This window comes from Glycine soja, chromosome 4 (assembly GCF_004193775.1).
Source record: "Glycine soja cultivar W05 chromosome 4, ASM419377v2, whole genome shotgun sequence".
In the NCBI taxonomy this organism is placed as follows: domain Eukaryota; kingdom Viridiplantae; phylum Streptophyta; class Magnoliopsida; order Fabales; family Fabaceae; genus Glycine; species Glycine soja.
The window spans coordinates 50315835-50339323 of record NC_041005.1 but is presented as its reverse complement, the minus strand read 5'-3'; the positions used below and the strand labels follow the sequence as shown (position 1 = coordinate 50339323).

General features: G+C 31.5%; 1 protein-coding gene across 3 annotated transcripts; it reads left to right on the top strand.

The window, feature by feature from the left end:
* The first annotated feature begins 4082 nt into the window (after positions 1–4082).
* On the top strand, positions 4083–9369 carry LOC114410323 (mitochondrial carrier protein MTM1-like). 3 transcript variants are annotated; one of them, XM_028374236.1, is made up of 11 exons: positions 4084–4485; positions 4718–4940; positions 5154–5243; positions 5491–5619; positions 5762–5821; positions 5925–6095; positions 6722–6824; positions 7525–7616; positions 7702–7854; positions 8580–8638; positions 8948–9369. In XM_028374236.1, exons 2-11 carry the CDS (start codon positions 4719–4721, stop codon positions 9072–9074), a joined length of 1206 nt encoding a protein of 401 aa, XP_028230037.1. In that variant the 5' UTR covers positions 4084–4485; position 4718; the 3' UTR covers positions 9075–9369. The 3 variants fall into 3 exon arrangements, with proteins under 3 accessions (XP_028230036.1, XP_028230037.1, XP_028230038.1); XM_028374235.1 differs by having other exon boundaries at positions 4083–4940; XM_028374237.1 differs by lacking the exon at positions 4084–4485 and having other exon boundaries at positions 4499–4940; positions 5542–5619.
* Positions 9370–23489: the final 14120 nt, after the last annotated feature.

Below are 23489 nucleotides of genomic sequence, written 5' to 3'. Positions count from 1 at the left end.
ACTCTGACTTATGCTACCCCTCGGGCCCACAAAATCTGCTCCTTCGATGACCCTCACATGTTCTGAATCAGATTTCTTTCCCTTTGTTTTCAGTATTTTCCTTATGAAAGTAAATGAATGGTAGAGGTAATTTAAATTTGAAATCTTAGATGATGATAAAATCACCAAGGGCAAGACAAGCCGGTTTGGCGAGCATGTGAAATGCTTATAGCGTTTCTCTGCGCCCAAACTCATTTTGTCTTCCAATTTTATTACCCATTTTTTTTTATCATTCCGGAATGTCTACGTGGCAATCATGAGGGTTTGTCAGCATGCTCATCAGCAAACACGTGGCATAGTGATAACTATGTTGTTTGCCATCCCTTTTCCTTTTCCTCCTTTTTTATTAAACTATTTTGGCAACTGATCTTTAGATCAATAATTAAGAACTTCATAAATAAGTTTGTTTCTTAAAAATTATAATAAACTAGAGTAATTAATATATGGATGCACAATGTAGAAGAATTTTATTATAATGGATGAAAATGACGTGTAAAATAACTACAGTGTGAAAAAAATACTAGCAATTATTTAAAAATTCCCAGATAAGTTGACCTATCCCCATGAGAATAAGTTTTATTAATATGAGTGTGAACAACATTTTAGTGGTTACAAATTATGAGTATGAACAACATTTTAGTGTTTATACTAATATGAGTTTTTACTTGCATTTTATTTGTCAGCTACACAATTAAAAAACTACCACTTTATCCACCAACATATAGTAAAAGTTATATGATTTTAGCGAGAGTTTGTTAATCTCCAAGTACTTTGCATTTCTGCCGAAATCACAATCTTTCACGTCCCTTTGTAGATCACAAAAGTATTAGATGACAAATAAAAAGTCTATAACAAATTAAAGGCGCAAGACAAAAAAATAAAATGAGAGCAAGAGAATGTTGAAAAAGAGTTGGACAAGTGAGAATGTTTGTTGTTGTCTGATGTCGATCATATATATCTTAATATGCCTGATTCAGTTAAGAGATTTTCCTCAATGCACGAGAGTTGATTGTGTTCTAATCAAGCTTATCCAATGCGAAATCAAAATAAAGTGTTTAGTTGTACGTGAATATATATCATCAGGCTAATTATGTGTTCAAAATCGATTACTTGGTTGTTTTGCATTCTACTTCTTAATTGTTATTTATTTTACTTTTTTTGGCCATCGCCTCTTAGTTCTTAAAGGCAAAGTCAAAAAGTTCCAAAGAAAAGGAGAAAAGGAAAAGTCGAAAACTTTCCGACATTCCTTTCATCAAGTTGTTGCATGGTTGACACATGAAATCGCGTATTGACTCTTAGCTTGTTTTTTTCATTAGCGGTTGGTCAAATAGTTAAACATACATATGACAACAGAAATTATACATTTATACGCAAATATCTTTAGAAAAGTTTGCTCATTGATCAGTTGTTTTTAACAGTATTTTTTCAAATGAAAAAAGTGTAAGATCAAAGGAGAGTCCATGTTAATTTTAGTATAAAAAATTATAGTAAAATTAGAAATTAACTTTTTTACACAAAAATTTGAGATGATCTACTAATAGAACTTTTTACTTTAACCTTAATCATACAATTGAGAAAATCAAAGAGTCTTCATCAATCGATTAAGCAAAATTTACATGTATTTGATTTTTATGATGAAAAGAATCCTAATTGAGGCACTCATTCATCAGTTACTGTTCTTGTTGACTTACCATGATTTTAGTACGTTAGAGGGTAGCACCTTTTTTTCTTCATAAAACAAAAGAAGTGATTGAAATTTCTTAAGTTAAGCATAAAGTAATGATGATACAGTAAGGAAGTAGTCAATATTGTAATATAAACAATGAAGACTATGTGAGATTTGTGAAAAATCTTCATGGGTACACCTACAGCTACTCTACATATATATGATGAATTGATGATGGAGAATTAAGAAATTCAGGTCAGTGCCTATTGAGACGTCAACATCTCTGTTATCAGGGAGGGGATCGTGGTTTCCAATTGGCCCATTTTCGTAAGGAATGGTTCATTCATTATAATTTTCTATTTATGTTCGGCTTTTAGGATAGAGACCCTAGCTACAATCATTTGCCCCCCAATCCATGTCTTTTTTTATGGTCCAGCCGTAAACATGGGTTAAAAGATCTCCATTTATTTCAGGCCCGAGTTCGTTTCAAATCCAGAATCCACCGGGCTCGATCAGTGTTTTTGGTCCACATTATGTTTAAGCCTGTTGGCTCCAGTACCTCCAAATTGCTTCCTACACTCTTTTTGGAATTTTTTTTTACCTTCAGATTGGCCATTCTGGAAGCAAAAATCTCTGTAATCTGAAATATAATTTTACCTTCAGATTAGTGATTCCGGAAAGCCAAAAAGAGATGCAAGAAACAATAGTCTGTGTTTAAAGTTCCCTATTTGTCAAAAGTTCTCCATTTTATAGAACGATAAAAATGAGGCAGGAGCTGGTTTGACATGTAGAATCCTGGGTTCAATTTTTTTTAAGGTTCAACTGTAATGTAAAGGTGGTTATTGCCAATTGGCACCGCCTGAAGTTTTTTTTTTTTTTTTTTACGGATGTTCTTTACAAAAATAATTTTTATTGTGTATCTTTATATTACATACACATCGAAACTATTTTTGTTGTGTATTTTGCATTAGACGCATAACAAAAATTAATTTCTATTTTATAGTTTACGTAAGATACTCAATGAAAAAGTTTCCATTGTGTATCTAGCACTAAATACACAACAAATAGTAGTTTTCCTAAAGGATATTTTCATAAAAAAGTATTTTTAGGGGTTGGTACTAATAGCATCACTCGATAATTTATGTGTTTAAGCCGAAAATTAACTAATTTTCAAGTTTTTAGTTCCTAATTTATAACTTAATAAATTTTTATGTAACTTATCAGTTAGTTTTAGAAATCATAGTCTTCTTGTAAAATAATACTAGTACTTATATTCAATTTTAACTTAATAAAATAAGTTTAATCAAGAAAAATAAAGGTTTAATGACAATTTTGATTCATTATGTTTTGTAGTTATTTTGTTTTTTTATATTAAATTTTAAAAGTTTTATTTCAGTTCTTTATAATTTTGAAATACATCATTTTTATTTTTTTTTATTTTTTGTTAGTATTCTATTAATTTTTAAAGTTTAAAATATTTTAATGTCACTTTTAATTCATTATGTTTCATATTTGTTTCACTTTGATACATAATATTTTAAAAGTTTTATTCTAGTCTTTTATGTCTTCAAGACACATCATTTTGAATTTTTTTTATTTTTTGTTAGAAACGTTAGTGTCTACCAAGGTTTTTAATTTTAAAATAGTCAGGGTAACATAAGTACGGTTAAAAGCTACCATTATTTTTTTTGTTTAAAAATTAAAATTCACTAAGTAAATGAAGAAAATATGAATTTAAAACCACATGCAATGGTAACCTTCATTCTCATATTATTATTATTTAATAATTTAATAACATAATAATTTCATTCAGTAATTATTCTCAATCATAATGGGTAAGAGTATCTTCTCCTCCTATCACTCCGTCTCTTGCTCTTAAACTAAAAAGATAGATTGTTGTCGACAGTCGCGTGTCGACAAAGGGGAAGAAGAAGACCAACAACACTTGATTGTGGATGAGGTTTGATCCATCGCGTCAGTCAAAATTATCTTCCAATGAAATGCATTGTTGGGTCCTCTTTGCGCTACTCGTCTTCATGCTAACTTGGTTGTAGATGTTGAATAAAAAATCTTTCACTTATTCGTTCGACATGTGCGATGCTATATTTTATACCTTTTAAGATCTTAAAAAAAATTAAAAGAAATTTTAAAAGTCTCATTCTAACTTTTTTATGTTTTTGAAATGTATTATTTTTTAAAATTTTTTAAAAAATGAAAATAATACATTTAAAAAATATAAAAGTCTAAAATGAAAATTTTAAAAATTAATATATCAAAAATAAAACAATTACTAAATATAATGGACCAACATTAACCCAAAAATAAAAATAAAACGAGAGCATGAGTGGCGCCTGACGACGTTCACGCAATAGAAAGGTCTAGAAGGCAAAAGACGCTTAGGCATCCATCTCGATCGCCAAAGGGATGCAAAGCCATGTCCATATTTGTTAACACCAAAATGAAAGAGAGAGACTGAAAAGAAAATGCTATAGTTTGATGCTAAAATAAAATTCCGATTCCGCCGCTAACAAACCCTAATAAAGCTTAATTAGCTTGGACTGTTAACTTGACTCAGCGCACCACAACCCCAGTGTGGTTCCCGGAACCGGAAGGTACTGGCTTGGCTAGGTTAGTTGCAGCAGCAACACCACACAACAGCCAAGGTAGGGCCAGTTTGAATATTTGCTCAACACAAGCGTTTACTAGGGTTTTTTCCGCTGAAAAGTACGTGTCCCATTCTTGTCAACAAACGTGGCGCGCTTCTTAACATAAGCACTTGCGTACGCATCTCTCTCCTTCTCCTCTTCCCTCCCACATATTCGGCACCCTGCTTTTCTTTTTTTATTAAATATATGCAATATTTTTTCTGTTCATCTGCTTCCCCATTCAACGCCCATAAAATAATAAATCCTATTTTTTGAGGGCATTTTACTAATAATCATTAATTTCTATTAATAAAAAAAAACACATAACCATTTGAGTCTTCTTTGGTCGTTGCATCGAAAAAACCAGAATGGCGGATTCAGAGCGAATCCAAAATTCGTGGATGGCTTCGGATCAAACTGCAATTGAAATGAGCGGCGAGGGCACAGGTTCCAGGGAATGCTCTTCTCTCCCTCCGCCGCCGCAAAAACCATTCAATTCTGATCAATTGGGAATCGGAGAACGAGCTTTCTCCGCCGCCGGCGCCGCCTTCCTCTCCGCCATCATTGTCAATCCCCTCGACGTTGCCAAGGTACTCTCTCAATTTTATTGTTAAGGAGCGTTAATTCTGACATATGTTTCCTAGTCTCTCTTCGTTGTTGAAGATTAAAGAATTGTTGTTTTGAGCGTCTTGAATGCGTTTTAGAATGTTCAGTTTGTGCCAATACTACAATACTTTACATGTGCCATTACTCTTAATTATTCATCTTTTCGTTTATTCTGATTTGTTTTCCCCATTTATCAGACAAGGTTGCAAGCACAAGCGGCAGGGGTCGCATATTCTCATCCACTCAGTAATATGACCAGTAGAATGGCTTGTTTTGGGCCAAATATGGTACGTGAGGAACAATCTTTTGTTGTTACTCCCCTCTTTGAAGACCTTTACGAGAATCATTATTACATTGAATTTCTCTATCTGTATATAGTTGTGGCAGCCGCGAAAACAAATTAATGCGGTGTAGTATTTTCTTTAAGAGGTTGTGTGGTTCAAAAATGACTCTGCATCATTTTGAATCCAATTTAGTTGTTAACATGCTGGCATACCCATGCAATTAATTTGTTCTTTTTAATATTATTATCAGATATTTGCTGATTTAAAATGTTCTCCATCATGCCACCGGGCTGGATTCCAGGGCACAGTGTCCATTTGTCCTCCCGAGTGTTTTCGCTACAAAGGAACACTAGATGTTATCTACAAAATTATAAAACAGGTTGGTGGTTTTATTTCATGGGTTGAAGCTGTCATTTGAGTGTATTGAGGACATCTGTGCTTGAAATGGACATTTATGTGTATTACATATTTACATTTACAAATACAAAAACATATTTATCAATGCAAGAGTGTTATTGCAGGAGGGAATTTCTAGGCTATGGAGAGGCACAAATGCTGGCCTGGCTCTTGCAGTACCAACTGTAGGTTCACAAGTCAATCGACAGTGATTCTTTGTTTAATTATTGCACATTATGTCTGAAAGCAAAGGAATTGACTGACATAACTTTCACGTGCCTAAATCAGGTGGGAATATACCTTCCTTGCTATGACATACTCCGCAATTGGTTGGAGGAATTCACAGCTAAAAAGGCACCAACCACAACTACTTATGTACCTCTAGTAGCTGGTTCATTGGCACGCTCTCTAGCTTGCACTACTTGCTACCCTATTGAACTTGCTAAAACTCGTATGCAGGTATTTATAAGATAATTAACCATATTATTTTGATACCCAATGTGTAAAAGTTGTGGCTATGGAGTTTCTATTCATGAAGTGATGTGCTTGTTTAAGTTTAAGGCACAGTTATTATCCCTCTTTTGAATCTGTTTGTCAGTGTGCAGGTTAACCTGCAATTCAGGGTTTATTTTGTTTTATCATTCGGTTTATTATTCAAATGATGGAATGAGAATTTGCTCCATTCCGTTATAAAATATCCAAACAATGTCATTGGGATTTTATTCTATTTTGTTATAGTCCATTCCATTCTATTATGTTCCATTCCCCTCTACTATATCACATTTCACCAATCCAAACATAGGCTATAATTGCACTTTGCTCTGCTGTAATTCGTGTGGTTTTCTTTCATCATTTATAGCTCTTATCTGTTTCGTTATAGATTTTGATTTTGATATTTGTTCTATGGTAGCAGTGTTTTAAGTTTTATTTTAATTTCCCCAATGTTTGTTGATGCTTAGTGGTTTTTAGAATATTTCTGTTTTCTTATTTTTTGTTTCTAGCTATATTTGCTATTCATAAACTTTCTGGGTTCTTACTGTTCATCGGAGAATTCTTGGGTTTTAATTTATTCATTTCTGATTTAGGCATTTAAAGAGACTCAAATTGGTAAAAAGCCTCCTGGAGTGATCCAGACTCTGCTAGGTGTTGTTTCAAATGTCAAGAGCACAAACACTCCACAGAACAGCTGTAAGTGCTTAGCTTTTTTGACAACATGAACCCCAAATAGCCATACTAAATGTAAACTGAAAGGAGTATACTTGCTTTGGTGTTTACAGTACATAGATTTGTAAATTTGTTGAATTGGCTGGTGTTTTCTTATCCGAGTAGTGAGTAATACAAACTTTTGCACAAGCACAATATGGTTTTATAGAGTTTACTATGTGACATAAAGTTTAGGTTAATTTAACATTTGCATTTACCTTATTAATGAACTTGTAATTTAAATCTAGTTCTTAGGAATAGGTATTGAAGCCATAATCCTTATGTGTTACACAATTAGGGGGGATGTAATTATGGAAAAAACTTAGATGTAGTAATCTTTAGGCATTTTTGGTGTTCTTCTATTAGAATTGAAGCAACATATAGAGTTTTATTGCTTTAATGCAAACCTTTATTGCGCAGATTATTGAAGTGAAATTTTAATTTTGATTGGAGAACAATTTCAAAACCACCAAAGAAACTGCATATAAGTTTTGTCCTAGAATTATTTACATGTCTCATATGTTTGATTTGATTTTTCAATCTGTCAATTGTGGCACTGGGCAGACTGCAACATTTATTAATACAGTGCAAAACTGTATAACATATTTAAATTACAATGCTAAGAAAGTTACTAGTAGAATCATTTAAATTGTAATTTTCATCGAATCTCTTCATTTCATAACAGTGCAAGGTTATCGTGTTTTGTGGACTGGCATGGGAGCTCAACTTGCCCGTGATGTACCCTTCTCTGCTATTTGTTGGTCGACACTTGAACCGGTGAGTTTCCTCCATGAATCCTTTGACATGTGAAGTTGTTTTTCTTATTCTTTGTTTTGTCATCCCAATTACTCTTGCCTTGCAGACTAGAAGAAAACTTCTTGGTTTGATTGGAGGTGATGATGCCAATGCATTGAGTGTTCTTGGGGCAAATTTTGGAGCTGGGTTTGTTGCAGGAACCTTAGCAGCTGGAGCCACATGTCCGCTAGATGTTGTAAAAACTCGAAGGCAGATAGAGGTTTGTTTAACTGTTTACTTGTCTTCACCAAAAAATATAAGCTTTGGGGATTTTGTTCATTCATGATGTTTTGTCAGAGCTTCAATGACCAAGTGGTCTACAGCTTGATCTTTGCTGTCCTTATCTATAATATATATAAAGGGAATAGAGTGTTTTGGTGTATCTATAACTATATATAAAAGGAATAGGGTGTTTTGGTGTACACATTTTTATACCCATTTTATCCCTATAACTACATTCATAAATTTTTTATTTTATCCCTATAACTACATAAACCATCCACTAACTTCTATTATCTTTTTTTTTATTTAATAAAAAAGTAGTTAGACACAGTGTGCTTGTTTTCCCCTAGTTATTCTAATAAAAAGCTAAATTTGATGACAAGTTAGGTGGGCATGTATTACCCACACTTAAGCTTATAGGTCTCTTGCATAACGGGATGTGTTAGAGACATAATGAAAGACCATTCAGGTGTCCTTCACTAAGTTTAAACTTTAGAGATTTTTGGCTCATGACAATTTCCTTTGTTTTTAAGTGGCTAAATTTCCCTGGTATTTTCTATCATTCAAACTGGGGGGAAGGGGTTACAGGAGATTTTGCTTCCCTCATTCGTGCTCTGTTTTCTTTAAAATAAACATTTCTTTGAATTGACAGTACTGTTTTATATCTATTTGCTAAGTTGGCTTATTCTAATTTCATCTTTTTTCCAAATATTGAAATTGCAGAGGGATCCTGTTAGGGCATTGAAAATGACTACAAGACAGACACTGATGGAGGTGTGGAGGTATGCCATTATTTGGATTCCAGATGTTATAATTTTGACTTTCTTCATTTTCTAATGATACAAATTGGATGCCAAATGGCTTAACAGCTTTATTTTTTCTCCTTCCCTCTGATCGGGTGCATGCTGGACATACCTTGATATGAGATGTATTATAGTCACATAAAATTCAAGGGTTTTTTCTTTGACAACCTCAGTGAGAAAAGGCCGGATTTTTATTGACTAGTTACTAATTTTTGAATTGATCTGTGTGTTGATTTAAATGATCACTGATATGCTTTATCCGGACTAATTTTTTATATCTTCTTTCAGAGATGGAGGCTTGAAAGGATTGTTTACAGGTGTTGGTCCACGAGTTGGTCGAGCAGGCCCCTCTGTTGGAATTGTGATTTCATTTTATGAAGTTGTAAAGTTTGTTCTACATCATCAGTACACATAATCATGATTTTCTGCACACTTTTTTTGCTGCCAAAGCAGTTATTCAGAACCTCTGGAGATTGCAGAACATTTTTTTTTGGAATGGGAATCATTCCAATCCATCCTGACCATAAACTAACATAATTGAACAGGAAAATGACCGGCATAGGACACACTTAGGTTTTTTGAGCTGTGCATTGTTTTTAATTTTTTTTGCTGCTTTTGACAAGCAGAAATTTTGTTACACTTGGGGTTCTCCCCTGAACTATAATCGATTAAATAAAATATGAAAAATTGAGTTTTTTTCCTCCCAAAAACTGCTACAGACAATGTCACTTACGCTTGGCTAACTAAACACGATGAATTTTTATTTATGATGATTCCTTATAGATTGTGTTATAAAGTTATTCTTGGAGGAAATATTACTGGAGCAAATTGTAGAATATACTGTCCTGACCTGGTTTTGAGAATATGCTCATACTGCGTGAAGAATAGTCGTTTTGGTCAACAGATATGGTAAGAGAATATGCTCTTGGGACTTGGGAGGTAGCATGTTTATCAATTAAGTTGGAAAGAGATACGGTAATAGAATCTTTTATATTATCAGTTGAAATTTATATAATAATTGGTAAATTTTTTACTAATAACAGTGTGTTAGCATTGCTCAAGTTATAAACGATTTATAGATTTATTAAGAAAACTAGAAACAATTATTTATTGTTGATTTTTTCTAACCGTGAAAGTTCCACAAATGCACCCAAAAAAATGGCGTCAAAATTATAAAAAGAACGCAGAAGCAAAGCTGAAATGCATCGTATTCGGAGGGATGTGTATCTACTGTTGATGTCAAACTAAAACGCTATTAAAGTTGCATATTACACTGGAAAATGTTTACCAGATTGTTATTTTCTAACCTTCGTGAGATAAATATATAATGTCTAAATAGATATTTACGGCAAAATAGCAAAATATATATGCGAGAAAACTAAAATACTATTTTTTTTAAAAAAAATTGATGAAATTGTGGTCTTCTCCTTAATCCTTTTCAGACACAAGTCATTCCAAACTTACTTAGTGCGCATAAAATATTGAATATCATAAGAGTTAATTTCAATCTTATTTTTCTTACTTTAATCTAACTCTTATATCATTTTTATCACATATTGACCATCAAACAAGTTTTATTTAGGCATGACTATTAAATTTGAACTTGTGAATACCCTTGTGACCTTTTGATTTCTGAAAATTTGTTTCAATTGAGATTGAGTTTGGATTTTTCCTACTTTGTAGAAGTGGAGTAGGGATAGAGGATGTGAAACCCCTTGCCCCTGAACACGTATTGCACACTATAATTTTTTACAATTACTAAATATATAAATTAATTATTATAACAAATAAACAATTTTAATTACAATAATAACATTAAAACTACATAATTTATTAAATTTATAATATATATATAGTTCTTAATTTATTATTTTTATGATTCATGTTCTTTACTAACTGTATGTCTTTTAAATTAAAAGATTTAATAACTTAGTATATACTTTATTTAAAATTATATATAAGTTTTTTTTAAAAAAAAGTGGATAAGTTTCTTATGATCAAAGGAAGGGGGAAATGAAACAAACATTGCCGGAGAATATGAAAAGAAGGAAGATAATAGTAAGGAAAAGTAAAAAAAAAAAAAAAAAAAACCAAAAGAAATATTTGCATGGGTGAAAAAAAATAAAAAAGAAACCTTTTAATAAAAAAATAACAACAAAAAAAGTATATTTAAACATTCTTATAATTTTTTATCATGATGACATTAATATAAAATATTTAAATATTTGTTTATTTTTTTCATCTATAAAATTTGAACCAAAATTTTACTTAAGAGATCAAGTCCTAACCCACTCCGATTGATTTGTTGATTGATTGCTTCCTGTATGCCTATATTTTTAATGGATGACTTGATTTTCATATTCTTAAGTTTCATTTATTATTATTATTATCAAATTTCTTTTACCTTCATTCCTTATCTATTAACCGCAGGAATTAGAATAAGAAAGCAATGTAAATAGATCGAAACAATAAGTCAGAATTACGAGATAATCATTGAAGCAGAAGAGTATTACAATAATGCATTTGTCCAATTAAAATCTCTTTCTCCTTAGTCCTAATGACACCAATGCCTCTCTTTGCCTTGAGAAGGCTATGTTACCATCCATCTATCTAGAAATAAACGAGGAGTCCCATGATGGATCAATGCATGATGTAGGTCAGCACCAAAGCCGCAAGCATTAGAACATATGCAACCGCTTGGTCGATTGTGGTGCCTGCAAAATATAAAGTACAATGTATTAGCAATATGCATTGGCCCCCTCTTTAGAAATGTTCAAAAGGCAGCGTATTTATAAATAATTCATTGAAAATCAATTTCAGATCGTGCAAGATAACTTTATCATTCTTTCAATGTTTTGATTTTGACACCCGGGAGAATCCAGATCTGTTTTATTGAAGAAGGAAATTCAAAGAGGGTATAACATATTTGGTAATTGACATTCCCTAATTGTTTAGTTTCAACGATGGTCTTGTTCATCCAAAATGCAGGTCATGATCAATTTTATTCTTTTTTTCTTGTGAGCATAGGCCATCCCAATTGAAAGTTAGAGACTAAATCTTTTAACGAGATCCATTTAAGACTTCTAATGAATGTTCTTCCATACATATTGAGCTGAGGATCAATTTTTATTCTAATCACATAAAAAATGACATATCATATCTTAATCTTAATATTATACAATAACCAATGTAACAAACAAGTAAGATAATATGCAGCAGGGAATGGTGGGATCAGCATGATTATACAAACAATGGAATCTAAAATAAAGAGAGCAAATTACCATCGCTTGCTGGAGCGGGAGCCGGAGCAGTGACTTGTGAAGAAGCCAGTGTCATAAGAGCTGCAAGCAAGAGGCTAAGGAAGGCAACCACCCTGAATGAAGCACTGGAAATGGCCATGTTTCTCTTCAAATATGTCTTTCTTTTCTTGTTTTCTCTCTCTCCTCCCTTTCTCTTGATTTTCTCAAACTTGAGGAGAGGAAGAAAGGAGAGAGAAGGCAAAGCAGCAAAACTCACGTGTAAGAAAGTTGTTCGGGTGGTGAGATTGAAGAGCTTTATGGAGTCTCTTTTATAATGTCAATGAAGGGCGCACCCGCACCTTTAGGGAACTGATATGAGATTTATTCTCCTTTCCTTTCGTTCTATACTTTTACTAATAATACTTCACAAACGCAACTTATATTTGCTTCTACATATTTGGTTTCCCTTAAAAAAAACCCTCAAACATAGTTTGAACAATAACTTAGAGTGTAATTTCTATCTATTGTCAATGTAAATTCTTTTACCTTGTCAACCAATTAGAATGCATGTTAAGTATATATATATATATATATATATATATTTTAGCAAAAGAAAGGGGATGGATCAAGGGGAGATATGAGTTGGGATATCAACTCATGTAAGAATGATTTTTAAAATAGTTACTATAAAAGATAACAAAACTTAATTATTATACATGACAATTGTGATCGGATAACACAAAAAAGCTCTTTCTATCAATTTATAGACTATTTTCTCATAACTTTAACCAACAAATCAAGCAAGTTATTACTAGGTTGTTTTCAGCTCTGTCCTTGGAACAAGACGGTGCTTTCACCTTGTTGACAGTTTTATTTATGTGCTACACGTGCCATTAGTTCTTAAAAATGAACAGAGGAGACAAAACTTAGGATTTCATATTTGAGAGAAAATAAAAACGTTCGTACTTTTCTTTGTGATAATATGACAATAAATATGATAATAACTCATTAAAAGTGTAACAGTGGACAGATATTAATTTCTTATAATTATTTATGAGAATTATATATTTTAAAATTTACAAATGATTCCAGGTTCCAGTCGTTCCATACCTCAACCTCATTTTCAGCCCTTTTCTTCTCACATTCCAAAACACTGTTTTCAATTGTGCAGCCTCATCATTATCATCTAGTGTCAAATCAATAATTGCTTCTACCCCTCTCTCTTTTACGTTACCAACTTCTTTTTTCTCCTTGAGTACTAGACACCCTCAAAACCTCCAACTCAGTTTCAAGTGCCTTGAGTTTATCATCAAGTACTTCACATTTCTCATCTTTCTTTTGAAGATTAAATTCTAACTAGCACACCTCAATCCAGCTTTCATGCTTCTCGCTTCCAATTCATTCCACCTACAACTTTCTGACATGCTACTGCTAACAACATTGAGGTTTGGCATCTCTTTATCTTCTTTCATTTTCCCTTTACCTATCTCCATCAACAAAAGTTTTTTGCTACACAATTTTTCGATTTAAGAAAATCTACATTCCGATCTCAGAAACCCTGCGTTTATAATTTTTAAACACGATGAAAAAAAAGGTTTACAAATTGAAAATCTTCTATTAGTCTGTTCAGAAAGAGAAACAAAACGCAATCTTTTAAAACCTACAAAGCGCGCCTTAAAAACACAAGAACAAGGAGAAAAATACAATGCTTCGTACTCTTTGGTTAAACCACATTTTGCCTTTTTTTTTATTTAACGAATGAATAGAGTTTCTAATTTCATGTTTTTCCTTATTCGATTTTTGTTTTTAAGAGAATCTCATGCATATTAGTAAAACAAATGCGCCACACAAACATGAACCAAAGCAAATTGCCACGGTTTACTTCGCGTATTATAGTAAACTATACGAATGCATGCTACCTTAACAAAAAAAGAAAATCATTTCCATCTTTGGTTTAATTTTCGTATTAGCCAAAAGGAAAATGGAAAAAAAAAAGATATTAAACAATGTAACTGAGAAAACGTGCAGTGAACTTACATTAGAGCATACATAATGAGAAAAAGCTGGGAAATTTGGATAGTGTGAGTAGAATGAATAGAGTTGGGATTTGTGGGGATTCTTTTCCCCTGTTTAGAAGCATTGGAGTAACATTAGCGTGTGAATGCAGACAATCGGAGTATAAAGAACAAAGAAACGTTTCGGAGAAGAACGAAATGAAACTGAAACTGAAACTTCGCGCGGTAACCAAAGACTACTTGTAGGGTGACGTGTAGTAACTAGTAACTCAACGGTTGCCACGTATAAAGAAGAGGTTAATGACTTTAGCAAGGGAATGTTTAAGAGGGATCGAGTGTAATATTTTTCAAATAATTAATGGGTTAACGTAATTTTTAAAAAGTAATGGTCTGTTAGATTTGTTAAAATTATGGCATTAGATGAAATAAATATTTTTGTTCTTTGATTTGAAAAAAAACTAAGGAATAATATAAATCAAGTAGACGAGGATACCATCAAATTTTTAATTTTTGTTACTAAAAATATTACATTTTTTTTGTCTCAAGTATAAAGTATTAAAAAGATATATATATATATATATATATATATATATATATATATATATATATATATTTATCTCTTTAATAACCCAAAAAAATAACTAGTAAAGTAATTATTTTAAAATGGAAATACTAGATTTTTTTATTATTTTAATCTCTTTTTTTATTTCGATAAACACCTTAAATTTGATATATATTGCATTAAAATAATTAATATTATTTATTTTTGTAAATTTTATATTATTTTACATGTGTGGTCTATTATTCATCAAACAATGTATATGCTAAAAAATTATTATGTAACTTGTGCTTTTGTCCTGTATTGTTTTTCTTGTTTTGTCTAATACTGTAATTTTTATGAATCAATTGGTCTAAGTGCAATACTATTTGAACAATTAAAAGAGTTACCATGAGGCTAGAAAAAAAGTTTTATAGAATCTCATGAAATTCCGGGAGTGTAAGTGTAATTTATACTAAATAAAATTATTCATATATTTGATTAAAATTTTTGTAAGAATTATTTATAAGGCGATGTTAAAATAAGTTTATTAAATGGTTAGGAGTTTCTTTTTATTTCTTTTCAAATTAAAAATACTAAAAAAAAGTCCCAAAATATAATTATATTGAAAATTTAAATGAAGAATTATTGCCTATTAGCAATACTACTCAAGTTAATTTGAATGAGTCCAATGTCTAATAGTATAAGTTTCGAATGTGGATGTTCTTCGGAAGAAAATATAGCATAAATTATTTAGATATTTCAATTAATATACTATTTTTTAAAATTAAATAAGATAACATGTTTTTCATATTTCCAATTATTTAGGAAAAATAAATGCTAATTACTACTTTCTTTTGTTACATTTTTTTTAAATAAAAAAAATCTTTATGATGATGATATTATTGTTCCAAACTTTCGATTTACTACCGAGCTCAGGCCCTTATGAATTGGGCTAAGTTGCAGGTACTTCCTTCTAAAAGCCTTCGGTCCGGTTTATCACCTCATCCTTTATTTAGATGGAAATGAAAAATCAGTATAAAGAAAATGAAAATAAAACATATTAAATGAATGGATTTTTAAAATATTTGGAATAAGCGAGAATTGAAAGTATAGATCTTTTCATTAGTTAGATCAATATGTCCTTCTCCTTGTAAAAAAAAAAATGTCATTAATTCTCTTGTGAAATTACTAACAAACACATTAATACCAACCAGTATCCTTAATTGAAAACCTAAAAGTATATTTTTTTTATTTAAATACGTAAAATGATGTTATTTATGATTTTTTTTACTATTTATAATTTGTACAAGAAATATTTTTAAATTCTTTAACTGGTAGCAAGACCCGAATTTTAAAAAGGTGAAACATTGTGTAGTAGTATTATATGGGAAAACTTGAGATGGCCTTCCATTAATCCTACGAGCAATGGAAATAAGGGGGACGAGGGGTTATGAGTATGGAGTGTGAATTGTTGGATAAAGTCATAAAACTTGTTCTACCCAGCCCAAATATGGATTAATCTTGCTCTAAAGTCGATGCCAAAACACATTCATTGACTTTGTTTTACCTAAAAAGGGTTGAACTTTTTTTAAATTAAATTAATAAAATTTTCCATTTGATACTTGAAGTGAACCCCTTGTCTCTCCCTATTACATCACTTATTTCAGTACCGCAATTATCTCCCTTTTCCCTTATCCTATTTAATTGAGATTATATTTTCAATCATTTTTTATTTTATTTTTTATATCAAATTTAAATGAAGGATAATTGGAGATTTTTTAAAATGTGATTAAAAATTAAATATAATTATTTAATTTTCTTAATTAGTACCAAGTTAGTTAATTTCATTTATATATATATATATATATATATTTTTAAATAATTTCATTTATATTTGAGTATGAAAGAAAGATGTTCAAGTTAATAATGCATCTAATTCAGAGAAAAAAAATCATGTGTATCACTAAAATTAACAAGTGGATGTAAATGCATGCATGCATGAACTATATATATTTGTCTCCTTCAAAAGAAAGAAGAAACAAAAAACTGTAATTGATTGCAACGGGTAATAATTACTATATGATTCTGACACTTTAAATAAGAATTTCAGAAAGGACGAATATGGGACGAGGGTCATCTCTGGATGTCTGCATGTTGTTCATTTTCCTTCGTTCTTAGCTTCTTGTTATTGATTATCGAATTTTACAAAGAAATTAGATATTAACTTAAAATTAAAATTGGCCAAACTTGTCATAATCCGACCAAATATGTTTTAACTTAGGAGCAGAGGTGAAAGTAGATTAGGTTAGGTTAAACCCTGTTAGATCTGAGCTTTATTTATTTATTTGTCAAAAAGCTTTTTTAAAAGCCTAACTTAGTCTATAAGTTTGTTTAAGGACTTACATTGTAATAATGTTTTTCTCATAGTTTAGGGCACTTTCCTGTTTTTATATAAAAACACTTTAACTTTGTTGATAAAAATATATTGTAATAATTTAGTACCAAGTTATAGATGAAAACAAGTATAATAAGCTATATAAGAATTGAATTAATTTTGGTTTTTTATTTATTTTATTGATGATATTTGATCTCTTAAATTTAAAATTATAAGATTGACTTGATGATTAAAAAGAAAAAGAGAGAACAAAAGGTTGTAAGTCCACATATTTTTCACTAACATTTTAATAAAACTAACTATTAATATTTATATAAAAAATCATCTATTAAATTTAAAACCTTTGAAAGATAGTCCTTATTTACTGTTACAGGTTATATACCAAGTATTTATAGCATGTTTGCAACTATGTTTAAATCTCCCATGGAAGTATATATAGTGAGAGGGACTTTATTCTATGAGGTGAGAGGAGTAAAACTATAATATCTAGTAATTAAATATAAGGTAAATCTCCCATGGAAGTATATACAGTGAGAGGGACTTTATTCTACGAGGTGAGAGGAGTAAAACTATAATATCTTGTGCAAATTTTGAATATAAAGTTATAGATTCCAAGTCGTTGTTTATTTTTTAAAAATATTATTTTTTTCCAACAATTTTTTAATGGTTTTATCATTTTTGTGTTTTTTTCTTCTTTAAATATAGTTGACGGTGATTTTTGCATAAGATATGATTCTAAGAATTATTTTTTAATTTAATTCATTTATTTTATATTTTTTGCGTTCACTACTTCAATTACATTTTGAAAGTAATGATTACATAAAATATAATTCTAAGAATTACTTATCTATTTAATAATCTAAATATGTTAAACAAATAATAAATTAGACAAGAACTTGTTTAAAATATTGTAATAAAATTAATTACAAATATATGGGTGCGTGAGTGTAGTTTATGTTAAATAATTTCAAATAAGTAGTTTTACTTGCTTTTAAAGACTTTTTCTTTCTCAAGGTTAAAAACACACTAGTTTTACGTTTGCCTTTGAATATAATTTCAAATAAATAGAGCAATTCAACCATTGAACCCCTAATCTTCTTTGCTCATTCTCTCTCGTTATTCGCTCAATATTATTCATTGCTAGGTGGGTACTTTCCGTGATCGGGAATTGTGAGTTGATTTATGAAACAAATTACAAGAGAAATTAAAATTATACACATGAGATTACATAGTTAAAAATAATTAAAAACTAATTGATATTATTTATACCAACAAGATGTATATATTTATTAGTAACTTATCACTTAAGAATTTTATAGTTAAATGTGTTTAACTTTGAATAATTATAAAATAGATGACAATTATTGACTTAGTAGATAGTTAAACGGTGTTAGGATTGATGGTTGAACTCTTAAAAAGAGATACCTACAAAATATGAATGCTGATTGGTTAAAGGTTTTGTGAAATGTGACCATGTGAGCCTAGAATTCAACAATTAGGAACATTACACTTTTTAGTATTGTAACTATTAAATAGATTAAAAGTTTTCTTTTTTAGGAACTAATTCAACTTGTGAGTACAAACATAATTTCATGTTACTCTAAAAAAAATAGAGTAACTAATTTTCACATAAGACATGCATAATTACACCATTTTCTTAATTAAAAACAAAACAAAACAAAAGAAACATTCTAACAGACACTTCTCCTGGTTTCATTCTAACAAAAGTAGTGTAAGGTTTGATGTTTTTGTTCAAATTAAATAATTGTGCTGGAAGCCAGATACAACTTTTGGGCCACACATTTATGTCTTCGGCTACCTGTTGGTTTTGATGGAAGAAACATGTACTTAATAAGGAAAAGTGGGCTAGGTCCACCCACCTTGTCTAATCTTTAGTTAACTCTAGAATACAATTATGAAAAAGTTTTCTATAGTGGAATGGTGGCACGTGAAAATGGCAGGCACCTTTTTTCTGTACGAAGAAAAAGGGCTGAAAATGAAATATTATTGAATCATGTAGCAACTAAAAGACAATATAAAACAAACGGATGACTATTTTTCTCTGGTTCTAGGGTGATCTTATGCACATTTTACTGTGACGACTTCTGACCCCATTTTTTTGTAACTGCCATTGGTAGTTGCACTCCTGATCAGCCATAAACTAGCATGTCCAATTTTCATTGTTACTGCTGCTAGAAAAATGATACATTTTATAGCATATACTATTGCTTTATAAGGACCAAAGATGACCTTTTGACCTCTTTACAGTTCTTCCCCCTAAAACTCATATTCATAGGTTTTGAATTGTAGTTTGTAACTACTATTGTGTGGTTGCAATACTATGGCTTTAGAGGTATGCACATTGCACACCTGCATTTTTCCACAATTTCAGCAATTGCAATGAGATGTTACGCCTGAAAATGCAATTTAAAATCTTGTATGTATGTGATTTGATCCTTGCTGGTTGACGATTTCTCCGATTTACCAATTTGCATATATACTGATGTACTCAACATAACGCGTATACTAACCAATACTTTTTGACATGCATTTTATTATGTTCAAAATTCAGGGTATTTAAAAGGACAAAATTTATAGTGTTACAAGCACTAGTAGTATTATTTTCTAATTAAAATAGACATTTCATCTTGGTAATCACGACCAATATAGTTACGAAGATTAAAGCAGAAATTACCAAAATGAAATGGTGATTGTAATCGGAAAACAACATGTATCTAAGTTTTGTGCTGTTTAAAATGAATGAGTAACTTTACCTGAACTTCATGAAAATAACTTTATAAGAGTCCAAATAGTGCTTAGCGATGAGGGCAGAGTCCTGGTACGACAGTATAGTTGAATCTTGGTAACGATGATTATGAGTTCGAATCTAGAGACAGTCTCTTTGCATATGCAAGGATAAGGCTGTCTATGTTAGTTTAGTTTATAGTATGCTCTAAAAACTAAATTATGCGTTTTGAGTATTGCACAGTTGCGTTTACAGACGATGAACTATAGTACAATTCTGCTTAATCTTTCATGCAAAATGGTTTTGTATTAGTGTTATATTAATTAATATCACCCGACAAACATATGTAGGGAATTAAATAAACATGGGAAGGAGGGTTGCACCGAATATAGGCTCCAATAGTCAAACGCAAGGGGATGGAGACATGGCATCTTTGATGGGGCATGGAAATCTAACAGAGAATCAAGCCTGTGGGACTCATTTTGGCCTCCAACATCCATCCCATCAAGAATGCACAATTACCAAGAAGCCCCAAGAATTTATATTTGTTTTTCCATCACTCTCTTTGAGCAAATAGAGGGAGGGAAAGAAAGAGAAAGATGAGAGAGGTTTAGGTGAAAAAGCAGTAATGTTTTGCTCATACATTTCGTGGGTGGTAATCAATGTGTTCTCAGATTGGGAAATGAATGAAGTTTTCTTAGAAAGGACCCAGCCTATTTAACTTCCCCTTTCATTTTAATATGTGTAGTATTGCAGTTCCTGTTTTCAAATTTTGTCCCACATTCCCATTTATGTTGTGTTGCAGGCCCATAAATGATCAAGATGGTTATATGCTTGAATTTAAGTAGGTATGTACAAAGATGCTCTGTAGCTTATCTAGATCCGCGTAAGCTAGCCTACCAAATCTCTAATAAGCATGGAAACTTCATGAAACAATATAACAAGATTAACGCCAATGTGGCTTCACAATAGTAGCTAGCCGCCACCCACTTGATTTTCTAGCTTTATCCTAAAATCAAAATTTGTGTGTGAAGCAATGGATGTGAGAGTTAATTATATTGCAGAATCTATTAAATCAAGTTGTCCAAATTAAATCAGTTCGTTTGTTTGATTATGCAAATGGTATAATACTACTATGCATATGTTACAGTACCGAAATAGTTATCACTATGGACACTTTTTTGTGTGTAATAAAAAAGGTGGTATTGTAATTGTCAAATTATTTAGAACAGAGGAACATACCGGGAAACCTCTGCAAGGAGTCGAAAGATTTCAAAGTCAATGCATACAGGACATGTATATGTAAGAACAAGGCCATGACATAATCCAGTTCCAATAACCAGCTTTTTCTGAAGCAGAATTTTCTGTTAGATAGTATGAAATCATTAATTCATGATTCTCCACCAAACTATTTTAAACTTTGAAACATAATATTACGCATTTACCCCAATTTTTTAAATAACTATGTGAATTTCAACTCAAGGCTGCAGAGTAAAGTCACGCATTTACCCATGCTACTTCATATGCATGTATTAGAATCTGGAGAAACTTCCTACGAACCCGCCGGAGGTATTGTGATTGCATGATTTGCATGTCCTAAAAAGTGATGTTCTATGTTATTAACACATCACACCATTCAAGAGCAAGAGACTAAAAACAGTGACAGCATGCAATATTTTGGACTTAATGATCCATAGTGATTAATAAAATTCAGAGCAGTTTGGCGTTATCTAATTGGGAGAGAGGGGGTTGGTTGTTGAGGGTGGTAAATGTGAAAATTGATGTATGATACCAAAAATATGGACGCATTTGGAGGAAAATAAATGTAATAAAACAAAAAAATCCTAGGCTGCATTATTTAATTTTTACTTCAATGAAACGCACTCCCATGCTTCACTAGCAATTACTGCTGCCAATTTGTCACCAAGGTGGTACCAGCCACCCTGCCACAGACCACAGTGACCCCGCATAGCAGAGAGAGTGAATGGTGCTTCAAATTTGCAAACGAATCATCGTAGACACGGAGATGCCGTGCCTAAACATTGAAAACCTACCATCATAGTAATAATTATTCGTATATGAAACTATGAAGCGACCAGACAAGTTGCAGATATTTGCCTCACTACTTGATGTCATCACTATATCATCTGCAAACATTTTCCTACATGCCACCCTCCTAATTTATTAATTTCTGCCCTCTATATGTGTAGTATATTCCATAAACACACATATTTCTCCACTTTGTCCTCTGTTACATCATGTGTATTAGCACACATGTGTGTGATCTTCTTAATTGTTATCTAATACTAGTAGCGTCTAGTTCAGAATTCAGATGTCATTTTGTATTCGTTAATATCTATTCAGTGGTCTGAGACAATCAGAAGGAAGCTAAACAAAATAACTGACGCACTTCAAGTAGATTGATTGATGAATCACTATTTTCTTTTTCTGAAATTAATATACATATGCGCTTATTGATCCGATTTCTGTTGTTATTCATTCCACTTGCCTCATCAAGTTGCACTTTTGTTTACGACCGTGTTGAGGGACGACTCATAAAGTTAATTATTTACATGTGTAACATATACTACATGCACAAACCAAAGAATTGACACAGTGGTACTGAAATGATACGCTGCGTTCACATGTGGAGGAACACCAGACTTCTATTTACAAAATACTACAAATGCACATGCTCATATATATATAAGTACACGCTAGACTTTTGTTTACAAATACTGTTTTCTGGAAAGATTTTACTTGGATGTAATTTGTAAATGTAATGATGTGTGGAGCTACATGCAAGTTCTTGAATCACGTTATTGAGTTTTTAGCCAACATTGTGACTGTAAATTTGTTCTGTGTGTTCTTGCCTGTGCACACAATGGGTGGACCGTGGACTGCAAGCGTGGCTGACTAAAACAGGCTAAAGAGAATAGCCAAACAATGAATATATATGTGAGATGATTAGTTAATAAGGAGAGACATTCATGGTAGCAAATCACTTGTCACTCGAATATTAAAATATAACATCTCATTAAATAACTTCATAATTTACACAGAGAATGTTTCTATCTAATTAAATTTAAGAGACAGCATGTGATTTCAATATCAAATTTATGACTTGTTTCCAATTTTGTGTAAACTAAACATAATAATGATTTGTTTATGAACGGAGAATTATATCATTTCATTCATAATTAAATTTTGGACACACGTAGGAATAAAATCAAATGCATGATGGCTAGAATATAATCTGACACTCTTGCAAGAGCATGAGCTGCACACGATTAACTTGCCTCCTAATAAAACACACCACAACAGTTTTGAGATTCGTGGAGCTTCTCTTGACGGTTTTATTTTTGATAATGACGCAGATCTATATTATTTGGAGAGATACACATAACGACATCTACCTCTTCCTTGCAATCAAGTTCGACAATGATATTCTGCATATTTAAATGATGTAGCCATGAAAGCGCTTCAGATATTTTGCTAGCAAACATTGTCCAGTATCATCTCTAATGCACACACCATATCCAAAAAGGCATTGATCAGGAAATATTGCTGTGACTACATTGCATTTGAGAATGCCAACGGGTGGTTTAGTCCATCATAATTGAAACATAAAATAAGGGATTGTTTAACTTCATTACATGACACAAGAATTGTACGAGGATCTAGTTTGGATTATCATAGCCGTCATTAAAAAAAAAGCGGTTTAGACAAAAATTTTGTCAATAATTTCTTTGTTAAGTGCCTGGCATCGATTACAAATTAGACTGTTAAGAAGTGACATTCAAATTTTGAGGAGCCTAGATTAATTGAACGTCGTTATTTGAGCTTGACTCTACAGGGAGCAGGGAGCTATGGGCCTACTCTCCGTGAAGAAAA

Bases quoted from the DNA above. Each gene is read 5' to 3' on its own strand.
- LOC114410323 (XM_028374235.1), top strand. From the start codon at position 4,719: ATGGCGGATTCAGAGCGAATCCAAAATTCGTGGATGGCTTCGGATCAA. The intron at 7,855-8,579 runs GTTTGTTTAACT...TTGAAATTGCAG, and splicing joins AAACTCGAAGGCAGATAGAG to AGGGATCCTGTTAGGGCATT. The intron at 8,639-8,947 runs GTATGCCATTAT...ATCTTCTTTCAG, and splicing joins ACACTGATGGAGGTGTGGAG to AGATGGAGGCTTGAAAGGAT.